The sequence below is a fragment of the Sorex araneus genome, chromosome 11 (genome assembly GCF_027595985.1).
Source record: "Sorex araneus isolate mSorAra2 chromosome 11, mSorAra2.pri, whole genome shotgun sequence".
Taxonomy (NCBI): domain Eukaryota; kingdom Metazoa; phylum Chordata; class Mammalia; order Eulipotyphla; family Soricidae; genus Sorex; species Sorex araneus.
This window is the reverse complement of record NC_073312.1, coordinates 40,542,038-40,560,250: the sequence shown is the minus strand read 5'-3', so window position 1 is coordinate 40,560,250 and position 18,213 is coordinate 40,542,038. Positions and strand designations below refer to the sequence as shown.

Below are 18,213 nucleotides of genomic sequence, written 5' to 3'. Positions count from 1 at the left end.
GGTCACACCCCATGGTGCTCAGGACTTAGCCCTGGCTTTCATAGGGGACCATATGGGATGCTTGGGATTAAACCTACGTGGGGCAGCATGCATGGCAAGACCGCATCCACTGTACTATTGTTTCAGCCTTCAGCATAATTTAATAACCTAGAGTTCAACTTTAGAATAAAACTATTTTTTGGTTTTTGGGCCACACCTGGAAGTGTTCAGAGGATAATATGGGATGTTGGGGAATCAGACCTGGGTTAGCACATGCAACTCTGGCCCCTTTAAGAATAAAACTTTAAAAATCAAGACTAGAATTCTTAAAATTCATGGACTTCCTTACCGTTTGTTTATTAGAACCTATTTTCTCCACAACAGAATTTCCCACTTTACTTAATTAAAGTTGACTAGCTTAACTTAATTAAATATGTGGATAGGAGGGAAAATGGTGAGGAATAGCACTCATCAATAAGTAACGACCACATAAAATACTAGTAAGTCTCAGATAAAATTCAAACATTTGGTACTAAGGAAAAAGCTTTAGTGAAGGAGCTAAGGAAAACTACATTCTGATTTTAACAGTGACTTTATGCAAGAAGGAAGGGAAACAAAATATTTTAGAGTTTTAACTCATTACAGCAAAATCTTATTCCAGCCACTTAGAAGAAGCAAATTTAAGAAGAAAGCAAGACTCAGGTTGATGTTGGAAAGGTGGAAAATATTTCTTACTTTTATTGATGTTTTCATCAAAACTTAAATACAGAGAGAGCAGAAACCTCTCTAGACTACCATTTGTGACCTCAGTCATCTCATTATAGGTGAACCTGCTCAGTTATGTAATTTATATATATTTAAGTTTTCAGAACTATAGGTTTTCACCCTAGTCCAAAACACTTCCTTGTTTTTATTGCAACATCTCTAGCCTGACAAATTACACTATTACTGTCTATTTTGCTAAGAAAGCAGTGTTAACCAAGTAACAATTTCTTCCTCACAGATGACTGCCACAATTGCTACAGGAAGAGCAATTGCAGACCTGCTGCTATGGAATATTTCTTAATTTATTTAGTTTTTTTTTTTTTTTGGTCACACCCGACAACGCTCAGGGGTTACTCCTGGCTTTGCACTCAGGAATTACTCCTGGAGGTGGTAGGGGACCATATGGGATGCTGGGAATCGAAACTAGGTTGGCTGAGTGTAAGGCAAAAGCCCGACCCGCTGTGCTATCTCTCCAGCCCCAATGTTTCTTAATTTAAATGTCTGTAACACATATATCTTTATTTTGTGTTTAAGTATTTCACTTACTTAAACACAAATGGATGGAGGAAATGGATGGAGGAAAGATTAAACATAGGATAAAGTCATTACTGTTTTTATAAATTCTTTGATAGCATTTAACTTAGGCAAACTAATCTTAAAAATTGATGCTAAACTTATAAAGTTGGCTAATATTTAGAAAATATCGCACATATTGTTATAAAAATGTTCAGAGATAAAAATTATCAAAATTTCATATACCCAGTTTTATGCAGATTATGTACAAATGTAGATAATATTTGAGATGGATCATAAGGGAGGAATGAATAGAATTATAGGAAGACAAGAGACCAGCACCAAAGACAGAGCAAATATACTTTGCAGAGAAGAAAATGGAGAAAAACATGATTTCTAATTTTCTTAATAATCTTGTTTATGGGGCTGGAGCAATAGCACAGTGGGTAGGGCGTTTGCCTTGCACGTGGTTGACCCGGGTTCGATTCCCAGCATCCCATATGGTCCCCTGAGCACCGCCAGTAGTGATTCCTGAGTGCAGAGCCAGGAGTAACCCCTGTGCATCGCTGAGTGTGACCCAAAAAGAAAAAAAAACACCACCACCAAAAGGGGGGGGGGATTTAAAATAATCTCCTTTATTCTTAAAATCCAACTCTCATCTGTTGGGAAACACTGTTCTTTCTCCAAGCTGTTCTCTCCTTCAGGTTTCATTTCTTCTGCTACAATTACCTGTGAGTTCATCCTCAGTTCCACCGTTGCCTAGTTTTCTGTGCTGTCCTTTCACCCAACAAACCTCTAAAGACTGCTCATGTATTTTGTGGTTTGTTTTTGTGCCCATGTAATGCTCAGGGCTTTCTCCTCTTGGGGATCACTTCTGGAGAGGCGCTGAGGACCAAAACTGGTGCTGGAGATTGCACTAGGGTTGGCAGATGAGGTGGGCATGCACCCTCCACTTGCTGTACTATTGCTCTGGCCCTGCTCAGATATTTTTCAAATATAATCGTTTTTGATTTTCTACCCAAAGCAAATCTCTTATTCCCTACGGACTCCAACTGACTCTAATTTAATTTTGGTCAATGACTACCCAGAATCAATGCAAACCCCATGAGCGAAGGGCTCAGCTGCACATGACTGCCCTCCCTCCCACTTCATGTTGGGTTCCCAGATTTCCAATTCAACCTGGAGATTACTGATTGAGATTCCACACCACCGTTCTCAGGCATGGTCATTTGCTCTAACAGCTCAATGAACTCAGGGAAATATTCTACATATATTTGTTTATTTTGAGAGTCACTGGTGTAGGAGTTTTTGTTCCTATGGAGCTGGGATTTGGCACCCATTCTGGCATATGGATATGTACCAGGAAACTTCCTGTACCCAGTAAGCAGTTTAGGGACTTTTAGGAAAGCTTCCTCTCACAGGAAAACGGATTACTAACTCAATTGCTAGCCCTCTTTCCTTCCTAAGATGGAGTAAGAAGCTGTAAATTCTAAGTTTCAGCCCCCATCCTGAAATTATCAAGGGGCCCCAAAGAGAAGAGCTGCTACATTTGAACAACAGTTTCTATCATGAAATTCTAAGGAACTAAGGAGTTCCTAGAGTAAAAACCAGGTATTAGGACAAAAGATGTTCCTAGTACCCTATCACTTAGGAGGAGATGATAGGATTTTAGGAGTTTTGGGACAGGGCAAAACCTTTTTTTCTCACTAACTAAAAAAAAGTCAGTCCCTATGACCCAATCACACACAGTCCTTCAGATTTAGGCTGAGCCACCCTTTCATGTGAAATGACCTTTCCCCTGTCAGACTCTATCCAGTCTTTCTTACTTCCAGATCAAGTCTGTTGTTCCCTGGTATAATCTTTGAATTCCAACTGTAGAAATGTTGTTTAATGTGTTTTTAATTGTGTCATTTATTGACTGGAGCCAAAAAATATAGAAATAGAAGACTGAGAAAAAAGATCAATAGTGTACAAGAGATTTTAGATTACAAGATTGTGGGGGAAATCAATGAAAACAAAAATTTCAAAACATAAAAACCCTATAGAGGAAGACAGGAAAGACAGTACATGGGCTAAGAAAGCCCTGAGTACCGCTTGGCATGGCCAAAAACCAATGAATGCTCTTACTTACAGGGCAAAAAACCACATAATGGAAAATAACTTATTGTGTTAATAGTAAGTGGAAAAAGAACCATGCTACTGACAATCTGTGATTTTCATTTGTGTCAGCTTTCACATTTTCCTATAGCCTATAAGCAATTCGCAGAAATCAGGTCTGACACACTTTTCTCTAAGAACAACCAAGACAAACACTAACAACTCATGATAAACAAAAAACCTTTCCTAGTCCTTAAGAAGAGATTCTTGGAAGAAAGTTATTTAAAAACTGTTCTGTTGAAAACCTGCAACATACTAAAAGACTTTACTAGAGAAATGAGTAGTTCTACAACATTAAACTTAAAACACCACTGGTTTTGAAACTTCTTTTAAAGGAAACCTTTCGTCAACTCAGAGAAGCGATCACCAACTACATTGCAGTCGAAGGCCATGTGGGGGAAGGGAGTTGCGGGCTGAATGAGGGCTAGAGACTGAGCACAGGGGCCACTCAACACCTTTGTTGCAAACCACAACAGCTAATTAGAGAGAGAAAGCAGAAGGGAATGCCTTGCCACAGTGGCAGGGTGGGGTGGGGGGGAGATGGGATTGGGGAGGGTGGGAGGGACACTGGGTTTACGGGTGGTGGAGAATGGGCACTGGTGAAGGGATGGGTTCCCAAACTTTGTATGAGGGAAGTGTGAGCACAGAAGTGTATAAATCTGTAACTGTACCCTCACGGTGATTCTCTAATTAAAAATAAATAAATTAAAAAAAAAAAAAAATAAAGGAAACCTTTCTTCAAAGGTTATTTTGTTGTTTTAACAATTACTAAACAATGGACTTTGAGAGACAGCATTTATAAATTTTATATGCAAATGTTTGAATATGCATTAGTTTTCTACGTAAAACTTAGCTTTTAAAACCTTGTAACAAATTGCAAATGATCCAAAATGTCAGGAATCATGTGGATGGTAGGACATGGTTCTCAAGTAGTACTTATTGTATGATGCAATTTGTAACTTCTAAAATTAATATTTCCCATGTAATAATGATCTATTACGATCTAATCATATGATTAGAATTTCATTCCTAGATCTACTGCTATGTAACCATGCAACTTTGCAAAGAGAGACTGCACTATTCAGCTATAATGATTCACATTTAAAAACCAGGATCAACAGTATTTTTTTGTTTTGTTTTATTGTGCCATACCTGGTAATGCTCTGGGTACTCCTGGCTTTACACTCAGAAACTACTCCTGGTGGAGCTGAGGGGTCCATATGAAATTCCAGGGATTGAACCCAGGATTGAACCGAGGATGGCTGTGTGCAAGGCAAAGGCTCCACTCATTGTACTATTACTCCACCCTCCTGGGCCAACAGTATTTTATGAGGTTGTGCTGAGGAAATACTCCACATGTGTGGAATATTCTTAGCAAAATGTATACGGAGAACTCAGTAAAAGTCTGGTATACACACGAAGCTCAATAAATGTTAGTTATTGTTGCTATCTTGCTCTACATTTGCTAGTGACCTCTATGAAGGTGGCATCTTCCAGGTTCACCTGCTTTTTGAAAGATAATCAAAAACAAGCAGGGAATTACCTTCCCAGATTCTCCTCTTGCCCTTCATAATCTCTTTCCTGCCTTTGCAAGTAGTATTCCATACATGAGTTTTTGTATATGAAATACTACTTCAATATTACAGCTTCAATTCAGATGACAAGCTTCAATCTGCACTAGGGAACAGGAAAAATACAAATTCATCTAAACTGCTAGGTCAGTTTTTATAAGTTTTGGATTTGAGATTATTTTAGGTTATTTTGTAGGGGGGAAAAAGAGAATAGAGCGGTACCACTTTTTATTTCTTAATTTTCATTACTACTTGGATGTCTGAATAATAAGTGTATATTTAAAAAAGTATTTATTGGGTATTACAATTATGGGCATTTTAAGAATTGATGTGCAAGCATGAGATCTGAATTCAACCCATGCCAAGTGAAATCCTGGTGACTCGGCTGCTTGGGACCGCTGGTGCCAAAATGAGGTGTGCAATCTCCAGTCTACCAGTCAGGCCCCTGGGAAGAATCACAACTAAAGTGTGCAACACCACAGTTTGTGACCCCTGAAAGTATCGATACAATTAGGAGTGTGCAACCTCTGGTCATAAGAACAAAAGTAATGAAAAGTTGGCTGGAGAAACAGTAAGGGGTTTAGACAAGTACCCTGAATCTTGGATTCAACCCCAGCACTGCATATGTTTCTCCAGGCACCATCAGGAATGGTTTTTTTGGTTTTGTTTTGCTTTTTGGGTCACACCTGGTGGTGCACAGGCGTTACTCCTGGCTCATGCACTCAGGAATTACTCCTGGCAGTGCTGGGGACAGGGGGGACGGGACGATAATATGGGATGCTGGGAATCGAACTCACCAGAGTGTTTCGGAGCACAGAGCTGAGAGTAAGTCCTGAGCACTGCTGGGCATGACCCAACCACAACCCCCAATATCAACCCAATCTAAACAACAAAGAGAAAAGCCGGTGAGGGAAAAAGGTAGAAATAACCTTTACTCTTAAAAAAAAAAAAAAGGCCCCTCTCTAAGAGAATGGTGGAGGGAAAAGGATATTCTAGTGGAGGGTGTGTTGTTGGAACACTGAATGCGTGAAATGGGGTAATAATACTGCAAATCACTGGTGTTTACCCCTCACCCTAGCTCTATGGGTGGTACTCACTGCCCTCAAGAAATAAAATAAGCAAAAAACTTCCAAAGTTTGTGCTTTATTGAAGATCTGATGTTAGAGATATTTTAATTGGTATTATGAAAACTCAATATACAAAATAAATAGAAAAGAGTATCAAGCCCATGCATTTTGAGCATCCAAAAGTTATTATTTTAATTAATCTTTATTGGTTCCTGGGAGAACTCTAAATATTTTTAAACATAATCAGATAAAAGCAATTTTCCTATGCAATTTAAATTCGTGGCAACAGAGCTACACAATTTCTTTCTATGATATACCAGAAAATTCAATTTATTATTATTATTTTTTTTGTTTTGTGTTTTTGCTTTTTTTGGAGTAGGGGGGGTTACACCTGATGATACTTGGGGCACCATATGAGATGCCAGGGATTGAACCCAGTTTGGCCACAAGGCAAATGCACTACCCGTTGTACTATTGCTCCAGCTCCTATTATTCTTAATATTTAAACTCTGCCAGTATTAGAATTTAAGTCCAATTGTTACTTGTTCTCCAATTTTTGATGCTCTAATTCCTGCAATGTTCCTTGCATAATGAGTGAGCAGTGTTTGTCTTCCTGCACATGGAGTTTTTACTGCCAAAGCAAATCATTAAGACTCAATGATGGGAGATTGAATGGCAATCTGATTTAAGATCTTGATTAAATACTGGGGGCAGGGGACAGCTGCATTTGGTTTCCCTAAAATAAAACTAAAAAGACGTGCCATGCAAATGGGATTTTAATTAAATTTCTTATTTAACTATAAAGCATTAACATAACACAATCCTCAGGACTAAAGACTAGGACATAGTAGTCATAGACTTTTTTTTTCCTAATTCTCTGATTGAGTCAAATACCGAATTAAATGCACCTATGAAGGTGACATTTTCTCAAGGTATCAGATGCAGGCACACATACTTATGAAAACATTGGAAAGTATGGTCATAAAAATATGAGAAATTGTTCAGGGATGTGGCTTGGTGGTAGAGTAATTGCCCTAGCAGAATAAGGTCCTGGGTTTGATTCCCAGAACTGTGCTGACCTTCAAGCATCAAAATGAGGTAAGCCCACAAGCACAGTCTGCTGTGGTCCAACAACAACAACAACAACAACAACAACAACAACAACAACAAGTGTGAATTTACTCAGTTTATTTAAAATCCACATTTTGATGGTTGTCAATTCAACAGGGCAGAAATAAGTCAGAGATACTATTTTTAACTGTAGGCAGTGGATACTCCTTTTTGGGGAGCTCCACCTAACAGTGCTCAAGACCATATGTTGTGCAGAGATAGAACTGGTACAGGGACCTAATCCAGGGACTTGGATTAGGAAGGAAAGCGCCTTAACTACTGTACATGTGTGGATGTCTCATTGTAAAAGTAAAACACCATCAGCCCTCTTTATAGTCCCTACACAAGTTCTATCATTCAACACAAAATTACATCATTACTCTAATGAGCAATCTGAGAGGCAGACTTCAGTCCCTAGCTGCCCTCCCAGACCAAAAGCCACCCAACTCTTCCTATTTATAAGTTTTTGGTGGAGTGTGTCACTCTTAGTGCTCAGAGGCTAATTTCCAGCTCAGTACCTCAGAGATGGGACCTTGTGGGGCTGGAGATCCAAACCAGAGCAAGCAAAGCATATGCTCTGACCCTTCGAGTTATCTCAGTGGAGTCCTATTTATTTATAGTTATAAGAAAGACATAAAAGTCATTATTTTCAGAGGATTCTACTCAAAAGGCCTTCCAACCTATTTTATGTTTTAAGTTCTATGAAAGAAGAACCAGTTGTTTAAGTTTCAATTTGAAAAAATGGTAAGGGGAGGAGAAAAAATAAATTGAGTCCTATATTAATAAGTTGCTATTATTAATCTGTACTTTAAGAATTGACTTCAAAATAATTTCAACTTAAAAAAATTTACTCATTTACTTTTCATATTTTGGTTTTGGGGGCATAGCAGACAGGGCTCAGAGACCACACCTGGTTTGCTGCTTAGGGGACCATGTACTGGGGAACTGAACCCAGGCCTCCCTCATGTAAATCAAGTATTCTGGCCCTTTGAACTACATCTCTGGTCCCCAAATTGGGGGACAAACATTCTTCTTCCTAAAATGGTAGATAAGTCTTAAGCAGAACCAAGGGAATACTGAAAGCCTGGAAGTTAAAAGGAACAATTAATTGCTTATATTTTCAAACACAGGAGATCTTTGGGGCTCAGAAAGATAATACTGGGACTAAGCCTTATACCTTGCTGAAATGGCTGAAATGGTTCCTTCCATCCCTGGCACCATCTATAGACCCTGAGTACTACAAAGGGTGTCACTCCAGCGGGGTGCGGCCCAAATTTCCTTCCTTTTCCTAAAGACGCCCCCACCCGTTATTTTTGGTTTTTGGGTCACACCCAGCAATGCTCAGGGATTACTCTTATTAGCTCTGCACTCAGAAATTACTCTTGGTGGTGCTCAGGGGACATACATATGACATATGGGATGCCGGGGATCAAACCCTGGTCAACTGCATGGAAGCCCTACCTACTGTACTATGGCTTCAGCCCCTCATAAAAACCTTCTGAAGACATTTCTAAAAGCAGAAAGTTTTGCAGATATTCATCTCTGTTGGACGTGTACATGCCACGCCTTCACATTCAAGTACTGTACCACCGAGCTACTTCCCCAAATATACACAAACATACATATTTGGTTTTGGGTCACAGCCGGCAGTACTCAGGGGCTTACTCCTGGTTCTGAACCCAGAGATCACTCCTTGTGGAGCTTTGGGAAACATATGTGGTGTCTGGGATTAAACTCAGGTTGGGTGTGAAAGGCAACCACCTTACCCACTGTACTATTGCACTGCTCTGCCGCACCCTTCAACCCACATCTTAAAATGTCCCTGCAGAGGGGCCTGGAGAGCTAGTATAGCAGGAAAGGCACTTGCCTTGTACGTATATGTTCCCTAAAGTAAGCCCTGAGCACCACTGGGTATGGTCCCCACTCCAGCCAACCAAACCACCACAAAACCAAAAACTTCCCTTCAGAGCCTGTGGCGTAAATCAATTTAAAATCTTTTTTGTTTTGTTTTTGGGTCACACTTGGCAATGCCTGGGGGTTACTCATGGCTCTGCACTCAGGAATTACTCCTCAAGGGACCATATGGGATGCCTGGGTTGGCTGTGTGCAACACAAATGCCCTACCTGCTGTACCATGGCCCGGGTCCCTCACTTGAATATCGACAGATGGAAATCTCATGGCATAACATAAACATGGTATGTGGGGAAAAGAAGTGCAAAAACAACACATATTATTAAATATTTACTCAGAATAAAGCATACACCAGTCATTCTCAGGGCTTAAAGTCACCCGTTTCCCTTCAGTGAGATTATAATAGAATTGTTGGTATGCTTCAACCTCGAGAATTTTATTTTGGAAAACTCAGGTATAAGGTTGCTTTTGAGGAAAGATTAGAGAGAGGGCTGAGGGCTGGGAAAATACTAGAAGAATAAGACCATTAAGAACAGAGCTAGAAGGTCTTAAGACACTCCAGGAATGATGAAGGTGCTTAACTTTGTAAATCAATACCATGAACAGTAATACCTTTGTAACCATATTACCTAAAGTCCATTTTTTTTTTTTTAATGGAGAGAAGTGGAAAGGGTGTTTTGTTTGTTTTAGCAAAGAACACTGGTAGAGAAGTAAGGCAGTTAAGTAAGGGCGGGGAGAAAAAAGTGTGCTCAAGGATGCTTAGAAAAGAATTACTGTTCACTGGCATTATTAAAAGTATTAAAAAAACCCAATCACCTAATATATTCGGCATTTCTAAGGTAAGAGTAGGAACAAGAAAGTAAACAAGTTCCTTGTAAGGGAAAAACCTATAAATGCTTAGTTGCAAAAACACTAAAAATAAATTATTCTTAAAATACATTACATTCCGCAATCAGCCAAGGGATAAAAAATGGGCAGGAAGTTCCTAGAGCAGAACATCAAAATCTCCAGTACCAAAATTTTGCTGATCACATATTTATTTATACTAAAATGTTCTGAGGGGCTGAAGAAATTGGAGAGTACTTGCAGTGTTTGACCTGCATGTGGACAACCCTCAATCCCTGGCCATCATTATGGTTCCCTAGCACAGCCAGGAGGAACCTATGAGCACAAAGCAGGAGTAGCCCCTGAACACTGCTGGATGTGGCCAGCAATTCTCTTTCCAATCCCTTCATATAATAAGAAAAATTTCATACTACATCATCTTACAATGCTTGCCACCATTATTGCAATAGCTTCCCTATGCTTGTATACAGAAAGTTAATAGAGACTTTCAGTTGCATCTTATAAGTTGGAAAAAATATAACAGAAATGTACCTTCCTCTCTAGAACAAGTAAATGCTACAATAAATAACTTTAGTTATGGTTGAGGCAAACTGTCACTAGGCTAACATTCTGGTATTAAAAGTGCTGTGGCAACAGCTGGAATAGACTAACTGGTACAGTTTAGGTGCTTTAGTGAGCGTTTATTTATAAATATTTATTTATTTATATTGCCATTAAAGCAATAATATAAAGAATTCCAAGGAAAGGAAAGCAGATCCTACAGAGAAATAAATACACTGGTTTATTTGTATAACTTTAAAATCAATTGCTGTCAACAAAAATCTAACAGTAAGGTCGACTTAAAGACAAATTAAAACTTACAACTGCTAACATTACCCATTACTCCACAACACTTGTTTGCTTTTTGGAGGAGTCTGAACTTGTATTTCTGATTCAGAGAATAAGGGAATGCAGATGTAGGACGATTGACAGCATGTACCTTTTATATAATTTTGGAGCTAGAAAGGGAAATTAGAGGTCAAGTGATTAATGTTGGTTTTTAGAAGAGGAAACTAGCAGAGGTAGAGGATAACTTCAGCTCCAAAGGTGAAATTCTGGAAGTAGGTGGGGTCAATGCAAATTTAGCAAATAAAAGTAGATCATTAAACAGTCTGAAGCAACCTTTGTTCCCAGATTGGGAATGCCAGGAGCTTAAATTTTTCTGGTACAAATATTTTTGAAAACTGTCATCAGAAGCCAGCTGGTATAATAAAATACCCCTCCAGGATTACAAGCAAGGGTCTAGCAACATCCTTTGTGTTTATTAGTCAAGCCACCTCCAACCAGACTCTTCACCTACTTGGGCCCTTCATTGCACTTTTTTAACAGAAAAAGTGGTTTCGACCTTTCTATTTTAGGTTACTTTAAAGCACCTTTAACGATACATTGTGCAACTTATTGGGTGAAACACTGAAAAGGAAAACCTCTTATTTACTCAAAGAGAGCAATCGGACTGTGTAAGTCAGAACTGCACACATTTCAAAGATTTAAACTACACGATGACTTGGAGACAACTAAATCCTAAACCAGTCTGCTCCTTTCTTCCTATACTTTTATCTTTCCCTCAGGTCGAATCTGGTGCTAGCCAGGACTAGTACACACCCCCAGGGCTATTTCATTCCATTGGCTGGCGGGCAGTCCTGCAGTTTACACCCTTTAGATTTACTGTCAGGACGCCCGGTGTTTATTTGTCAGATGTCACACCGCTCATGCATTACTTTTTTTGGTAAGAAACCGAAGTTATCGGGACAGAAAATAGCCCATGCTAAAAGATCAACGTACCCTCCGCTAATCTATTTTAACACTGTCAAAACTGCATGTTGTTACCCTGTCGTGGCATTGTTGCAAACAGTGTGACCCCCCCCCCACTCCCCCCCCCCAGGGGAAAAGAATCTTTCCAATCTGAGTCTGCATCTCAGAGTCTAAGTCACTGTAACGGCCACCCCCCCCCACCCGCATACAAACAACCCCCAAAAACACGAAATGCACAGATCGAATCGGATGGGGCTGTTCCCTTTTCTAGAAGTGCATGTTGTCGGGACCCACCCTGGTGAGTCACTTGCACCAGGATGAAAAAGAAAAGAGCGGTGCAGCATCAACCTCTGCAGGAGTCCCGGAGGATGGCTCGGGGCGGGGGGGTGGGGGAGGGAAAGGAGACAAGAATCAACCACGACGCTGCTGGAAGGGCTGCAGAAACCACCCGCGGCGGGCACTGGGCAGGGCCCGCCGGGCTGCAGACCCCCGGGCAGCGGCGGGGCGGGGCGGGGTGGGGCGGGGTGGGCCCGAGGGTCTCGAGCCAGCGCTCACCTCCTTTGCACGGCGTGCGGTGCTGGCTGTGCTGGGCCCGGTAGCCCTCGATGACCTCCCAGGAGCCGTCGTCGCGGCGGATGGGGAAGGACAGGCTCAGCACATGGTTGCAGGGCTTGATGATCCGCAGGATGCCGCGCACCCGGTTCCGCTTCTGCTCGGCGCTCTCTCGGGTCTTGAGATCCTCCACGAGCTTGTCCTCCACGATGCTGGCGCCGCGGTCGAAGAAGCCCTCCACCATCTTGAAGAAGTTGGGGTCGTCTTCGCGGTCGGCCGCCGCCTCGCTGTAGTGCCGCCGGGCGGGCGCGGCGAGCCCCGGCAGCGGGGAGGCGGCGGCGGCGGCGGGCTGCCCGCGGGCCCGGCCCAGCAGCGCGGCCGACTCGCCCGCCGCCGCCGCGCCCAGGGCGGCGGGCCCGGCGCGGGACAGCAGCAGCGCTTCGCCCAGACAGCGGTACATGGCGGCGGGGCTGAGACCACGGAGAGGCGCTCTCGGGAGCCCGGGGACGGAGCGAGGGAGGAAAGGCCCGGCGCGGGCTGCCCTTTTAAGCCGCAGCTTCCTGCCTTCCAGGCTGTCCCCTCCCCTCGGGCGCTCGCCGCCTAACGGGGGGCGGGGGGGTGGGGGGGAAAGGACGGGCTTGGAGGGAGGACCGCGGGCTAACGTCGCCTGTGAATGGCGGGGCGGGGGGGCGCGCGCCGCCCAGGGAGCGGGGCCTCCGCCTCCGCCGCCGCCTCGTCCGGCCTCCCTGGCGGCGGCGGCGCGTGCCGGCGGGGGCGCGCAGGCGCGAGCGAACCCGGCGCGCATGCTCGTGGCGGTGGGGCGGGGGGGGGGGAAATGTCGCGCGCTGGGCGGGGCGAGAGCCCCCCTCACCCTCCCTCCCTCCCCCCGTCGCTCGGGCCATCCGAGGCTGCTGAGAGGCGGCGTCTCAGGTCTGTGAGGGAGCCGGGACCTCCGGGGATGGGGGTTGGGGGGCTGGGGGAGCCCCCTCCCTCCAGCCACACCCCGCCCACTCGGCCAAATCGGGGGGTCGATCCCGGGAGGGCTGGACCCAGCCGTCGCCTCTGGGGGGCGCTGAGTGGCCGGGGAGGCGCGGGGGAGAGGGGAGCGCGGTCTGGCGGCGGGCCCGGGACGAGTGAGTCACGGGTGTCCCTCCTCTCCGCCCGCGCGCCCTCGGGGCTCGGCGGCCCGCCGCGCTTCACCGCCGCCCCCACCCGCGCCTCAGCCTGTCCTCGCGCGGCCCTGAGGGGAGGGCCACCTCCCCCCGCCACACACACCACCTCCACGCCACCGCCAGCCCCGGCCGTGAAGCGCGACGGGCTGGAGGGACGGAGCGAAGGCGGCGGTTTGAAGGCCGAGCTCTGAGGCGGCTCGTTCGGGGAGCGCGGCGGAGCCCGGCCGCCCGCGAGCGAGGGACATCGAGGGAAATCCCTTCACGGGCCGGGCCTGGCCGTTGGGAGGGGTTCGCGTTTGCGAGCTGAGTCAGGGAAATCGCCGCTGTGTGTGTCTGTGTGTGTGTCTCTCACACTCTCCCCACCCCCCACCCCGTCTTTTCAGAAAAAAATTCTCGAAAGAGTAGTGCACATACAAATACATAAATATATGCGTCTATATTAGCATACATATATACTAAATATATATATATATTATATAAAACACCGGGCGCGATCTGACTCCTAGAAAAGGCTTCTGCATTTCTCGGTCACTATTGAGCGGCCCAGAGTGCGGGTCTGCTCGGAACGACCTGAAGGTGGAACGATGCGGTTCTGCACACACTGGAGGGGCACGTGCCGCGCGTCCCCTCCCGGGGCCCGGTTGGAGGCACGTAAAAGTTTAACGACGCCGCCAACCAAAGGCCACACACGACCGGCTTCGACGAGCCGGGGGGAGACTCAGGTGGCTGGAAAAATGGCACCTCTTTGACCTCCTCGGCCCGGCCATCAGAACGCGGTGGGGAGAGAGAGAGAGAACGTTTCCGAAGCTGGGAACGGGCACCGTCTCCGTCAAGGAGCCGGCGGGCCGTCTGCCCGCACCCTGCCCTAGCGAAACCCGACGGGAAGGGAGTTTCCACTTGCCCCGGGCTGGCCAGATTTGAGGATAATTACTAGCTGGCTGACCGTGAACGAGATCCTGGTGTCCTGTAGGTCAAAAGATCCACGCTTCCTTTTTTTTCACTTTATTATCTGATTTTGCAAAGCCACTCTGCCCCCTCCCCCCTTAACCTTGGAGTTGAATAGCGAGATTAGCATCAATAAACAAATGGGACTTCCTCCCCCTCCCCCCTACACACACTTTCGGGTTAAATTCTTGGGTCTGTTTTGAGGAAAAGTGGTTTAATTTTTGTTTATCTCTTTCTTGATAATCATAGCCTTCAGAAAAATAAATGTTTAACTTCTTCCAAATTTCTTTCTCCTGAATTCGGAAAGTGAAAAAGCTTTGAAAGGCACTAGAAAGTCATTTTTGAGAGTCTTCTTTGTGTGGATGTCTCTTAAAATGGCCCCCAAGAACCCTATAAGTAGAGGTTTTTAAAAAAATTTCTTTTTTTATTAGATATAAGTGGTTAAAAAATGGCAACGGTATCTGTGGGTTTAGAAAAAGAGTGAAACAAATCTAGACACTATGCCCTCTCCCTTTCAGTAAAGTATCTGGAATAGTTCTTTTCTCAGTAAAAGTAGGTATAATTCCAGATTTAACAAGTGAGAACTGAGCCTCACAGAGACCAAGTTAATTGTTGATTATCACTTACTTGGTAAATGGCAGCCTAAGACTCTCAAATCAGTGTCTGACTGTCTAGTATTCCAAGAAACAGTATTTATTGCATTTAGTTCAGAATTATTTACCAGGACTTAAGGTCTGGTGCGTTTTAGCTTTGTGTTAATGAATGACTTTATAAAATATATAGATATTTAGCAAATAATGGTTTAATTATAGTAATTTTCAGTTCACGACTAGATCAGAATTTTTTTTTTCTTTTGCTTTTTGGGTCACACCTGGCGATGCACAGGGGTTACTCCTGGCGGTGCTCAGGGGACCATATGGGATGCTGGGAATCGAATTCAGGTCGACTGTGCGCAAGGCAAACGCCCTACCTGCTGTGCTATCGCTCCAGCCCCTAGACCAGAATTTAACAAAAAGAATTTTGGTCATTTGATAACATTCAACAAAGTCCATTTGGTTTTCTGTGTTTGAGGCTTATGAATTATCATTAGCTGTATAAAAATTTTCAGGCCTTTTCTCCTTAAAAAGAAATGTTTTTGTGTTTTCAAGTTGAAAAGTAATTCATTTTACTTTCTGTGTGTTTAGATTTGTCTATGCTGAACATTTCATTTAAGTGAGATTATACGGTATATGCACTTTTGTTTCACTTTACACAATGTTTTAAAGATTCACATTGTAGCACATAAATATAAATTGTTGGCTAGTATTCATATATAATTTTATCATTAAAATTCATCATTCATGAACATTTGGGTACTTTGACTTTTGTGAGTGACACTGTTATCAATAGTGTCATTAGTGTCACTATAGTGTCACTATTGTCATTTGACAATAGTGTCAAAAAAAATTTTGGGGGGCAGGGCACCCTGGAGGTGCTCAGGGGTTGCTCTTAGCTCTGCACTAAGAAATTATTCCTGGTGGGCCGAGTGGACCTTATACGATATCAGAGATCAAGCCTGGGTTAGCCTATCTGATGTATCATTGCTCCTGCCCCTCGTTTAAATTTCTTATGGGGTGTGGGGTATCCAGTTTATCCATTTCTTCCCCAACACATATAATTACTTAGTGTGAAGTGGTAGCTTATTTTGGTTTTGATTTACATTTCCTTGATGATAATTAATATTTTCCTTTCATGTGTTTATTGAACATTTGAACATTATTGTTGTTAGTGGGTTTTTTTTTTTTTAGGCCACTCCTATGGTGCTTAGGATTCACTCTTAGCTCTGTACTCAGGGCTAGAATCATTCATGATGACATCAACATACATGTTATCAGATACATGTTTTGCAAGTAATTTCCTCCATTTTTGTGTTTTTTGGTGGTGGGAGGGTCACACCTGGCAATACTCAGGGATCATGCCTTGCTCTATGTTCAGGGATCATTTCTGGCACAGTCCAGAGACCTTATGTGGTACCAGGGATCAAACCTGGGCTAGCAATCTGCAAGGCAGGTACCTTAACCTTGTACTATCTGAGGCAGGCGGGTAGATAGGGATGGGCCCCCTTTTTGTTGTTATATAGTATTTCATTATATATATATATATATATATATTTTTTTTTTTTTTTTTTTTTTTTTTTTGCTTTTTGCGTCACACCCAGCTATGCTCAGCGGTTACTCCTGGCTTTGCACTCAGGAATTACTCCTGGCAGTGCTTGGGGGACCATATGGGATGCTGGGGATCGAACCCGGGTTTGCCGCGTGCAAGGCAAACGCCCTACCCGCTGTGCTATCGCTCCGGCCCCTCATTATATGTTTCTTTCTCTCTCTCTCTCTCTCTCTCTCTCTCTCTCTCTCTCTCTCTCTCTCTCTCTCTCTCTCTCTCTCTCACACACACACACACACACACACACACACACACACACACACACACGTGGGTGGGGGGTTGGTAGATGGGTGATTTACCACAAGCAAACCAATCAGATTTGCACCTCACACCTTTGCCAGAGTTAGTTTCAAAGAATGAGACACACATCCTGTGTCTGTTCCAGGTTGCTACTATTGAACCAGGGGGTAAGCTGGCCATTGAGTACACTTTCTGTGCCCTTACCCTGGCTCCCTGGTGCTCCAGATCTGGGAACCATTGTCCATGTTAACAGGTACATTAAGAACAGTTAGCAAGTACTTTAAGAGTGAAGGCTGGGATATTTACATAGATTTGGCCTTAGGGTGATAAACTAGCAACATACCTTTAATGTATAGCACTGAGGTTGAATCTCCTATTCTGCTTTTGCCTGGACTCTCAGCAGCAGTCCTCTTTGTTTAAACTAAGCTAAACTTGTTTTACCCAGGGGAGAATCCTGACCTTGAGGTTTTTATTAAGGGGACAGTTTCCCACAATTTTTACTAGTTCCTTATTAGACATGTAAGTTGTTACCATTATCTTGAAGTTACAACAGTGCTGCAGTGAATAATCTATTAAAAGGAACATCAGTTTTCAAAAGTTTTCATGTCTTAAGGAAGAATAGTGAATTTGAATTTAGGAAGAACTTAAAATTTCAGAATGTTCTTTTTCTATATTACTTAGTTCATATTTGACAAATTATCCTACTTAGATATTAAAATTATGTAAAGTCAAATGAGAGCCACAGATCTAATATTTATTTAAAATAAAGGCTGATTCATTTGGTTCTTTGCTTTGTTTTTTTTTTTTGATGGTCACCTCTGGCAGTGTCAGAGATTAAACCTGGGACTTCTGCATGCTAAGCTTATGCTGCAGACCTTTGAGCCACCTCCCTGGCCCCTTAAATAAGGACTTTTATAATAAAAAACTAAAAATAATGGATTAATGTTAGATCCTGATAAGTTTACTAGGTTTTGGTAGACTTAATTTTTGTTTCACTAGGTTTTTGTTTTAACAGGTTTTAGTTTACAAGTGTTTTTAGTACTTTATTAAGTAATGAGCTAAGTATTGGGTGAGAAGAACACACAGTACTAAGGGAATACCATGTGCAAAGGCTTGAAGAGAAAGAGACCATAGTTTCAATTAGCAATAATCGCGCCTCGGATAAACCTCATTGGCTACGATACTGCCACTGCACAAAGCTCATAGTTTCAAAATGTAGAGTAATGTGTACTTTGGTAAAATAATTTGCCACAGCAGTTTAGCTTAGACTTCATTTTGGTTGAAAATGGGTATTTGTGGTGCCTGCGTAGGGGGTTTGTTTTGCGTGTTGTTGATCAGGTTCAATCTCTAGCACCCCAGGTGGTCCCCTGGCACTGCCTGAAGTTGCCCCT

General features: G+C 43.3%; 2 protein-coding genes, 1 non-coding gene and 1 pseudogene across 5 annotated transcripts in view; 1 reads left to right on the top strand and 3 right to left on the bottom strand.

Annotated features, from left to right (window-relative positions):
- GLUD1 (glutamate dehydrogenase 1) overlaps window positions 1-13,022 on the bottom strand; it is a 35,555-nt gene extending 22,533 nt beyond the window's left edge. Inside the window, exon 1 of the mRNA XM_055119219.1 lies at window positions 12,267-13,022. Coding sequence (XP_054975194.1) covers window positions 12,267-12,723 — 457 coding nt within the window. The 5' untranslated portion in view covers window positions 12,724-13,022. The remainder of the gene's footprint in view (window positions 1-12,266) is intronic.
- Window positions 903-1,035, bottom strand: LOC129399479 (small nucleolar RNA SNORA41). The gene has a single exon (XR_008627115.1). It is a non-coding gene; the product is annotated as a small nucleolar RNA SNORA41 (small nucleolar RNA).
- Window positions 13,023-13,112: 90 nt separating the features above from the next.
- SHLD2 (shieldin complex subunit 2) overlaps window positions 13,113-18,213 on the top strand; it is a 68,213-nt gene continuing 63,112 nt past the window's right edge. For 2 of the 3 annotated variants that reach the window (XM_055119015.1, XM_055119017.1), the window contains exon 1: window positions 13,113-13,193. The gene's annotated coding sequence lies outside the window, so the exon portion shown is untranslated. The remainder of the gene's footprint in view (window positions 13,194-18,213) is intronic. The other variant, XM_055119018.1, reaches the window with a different exon arrangement.
- Window positions 17,952-18,023, bottom strand: LOC129399534 (U4 spliceosomal RNA; annotated as a pseudogene).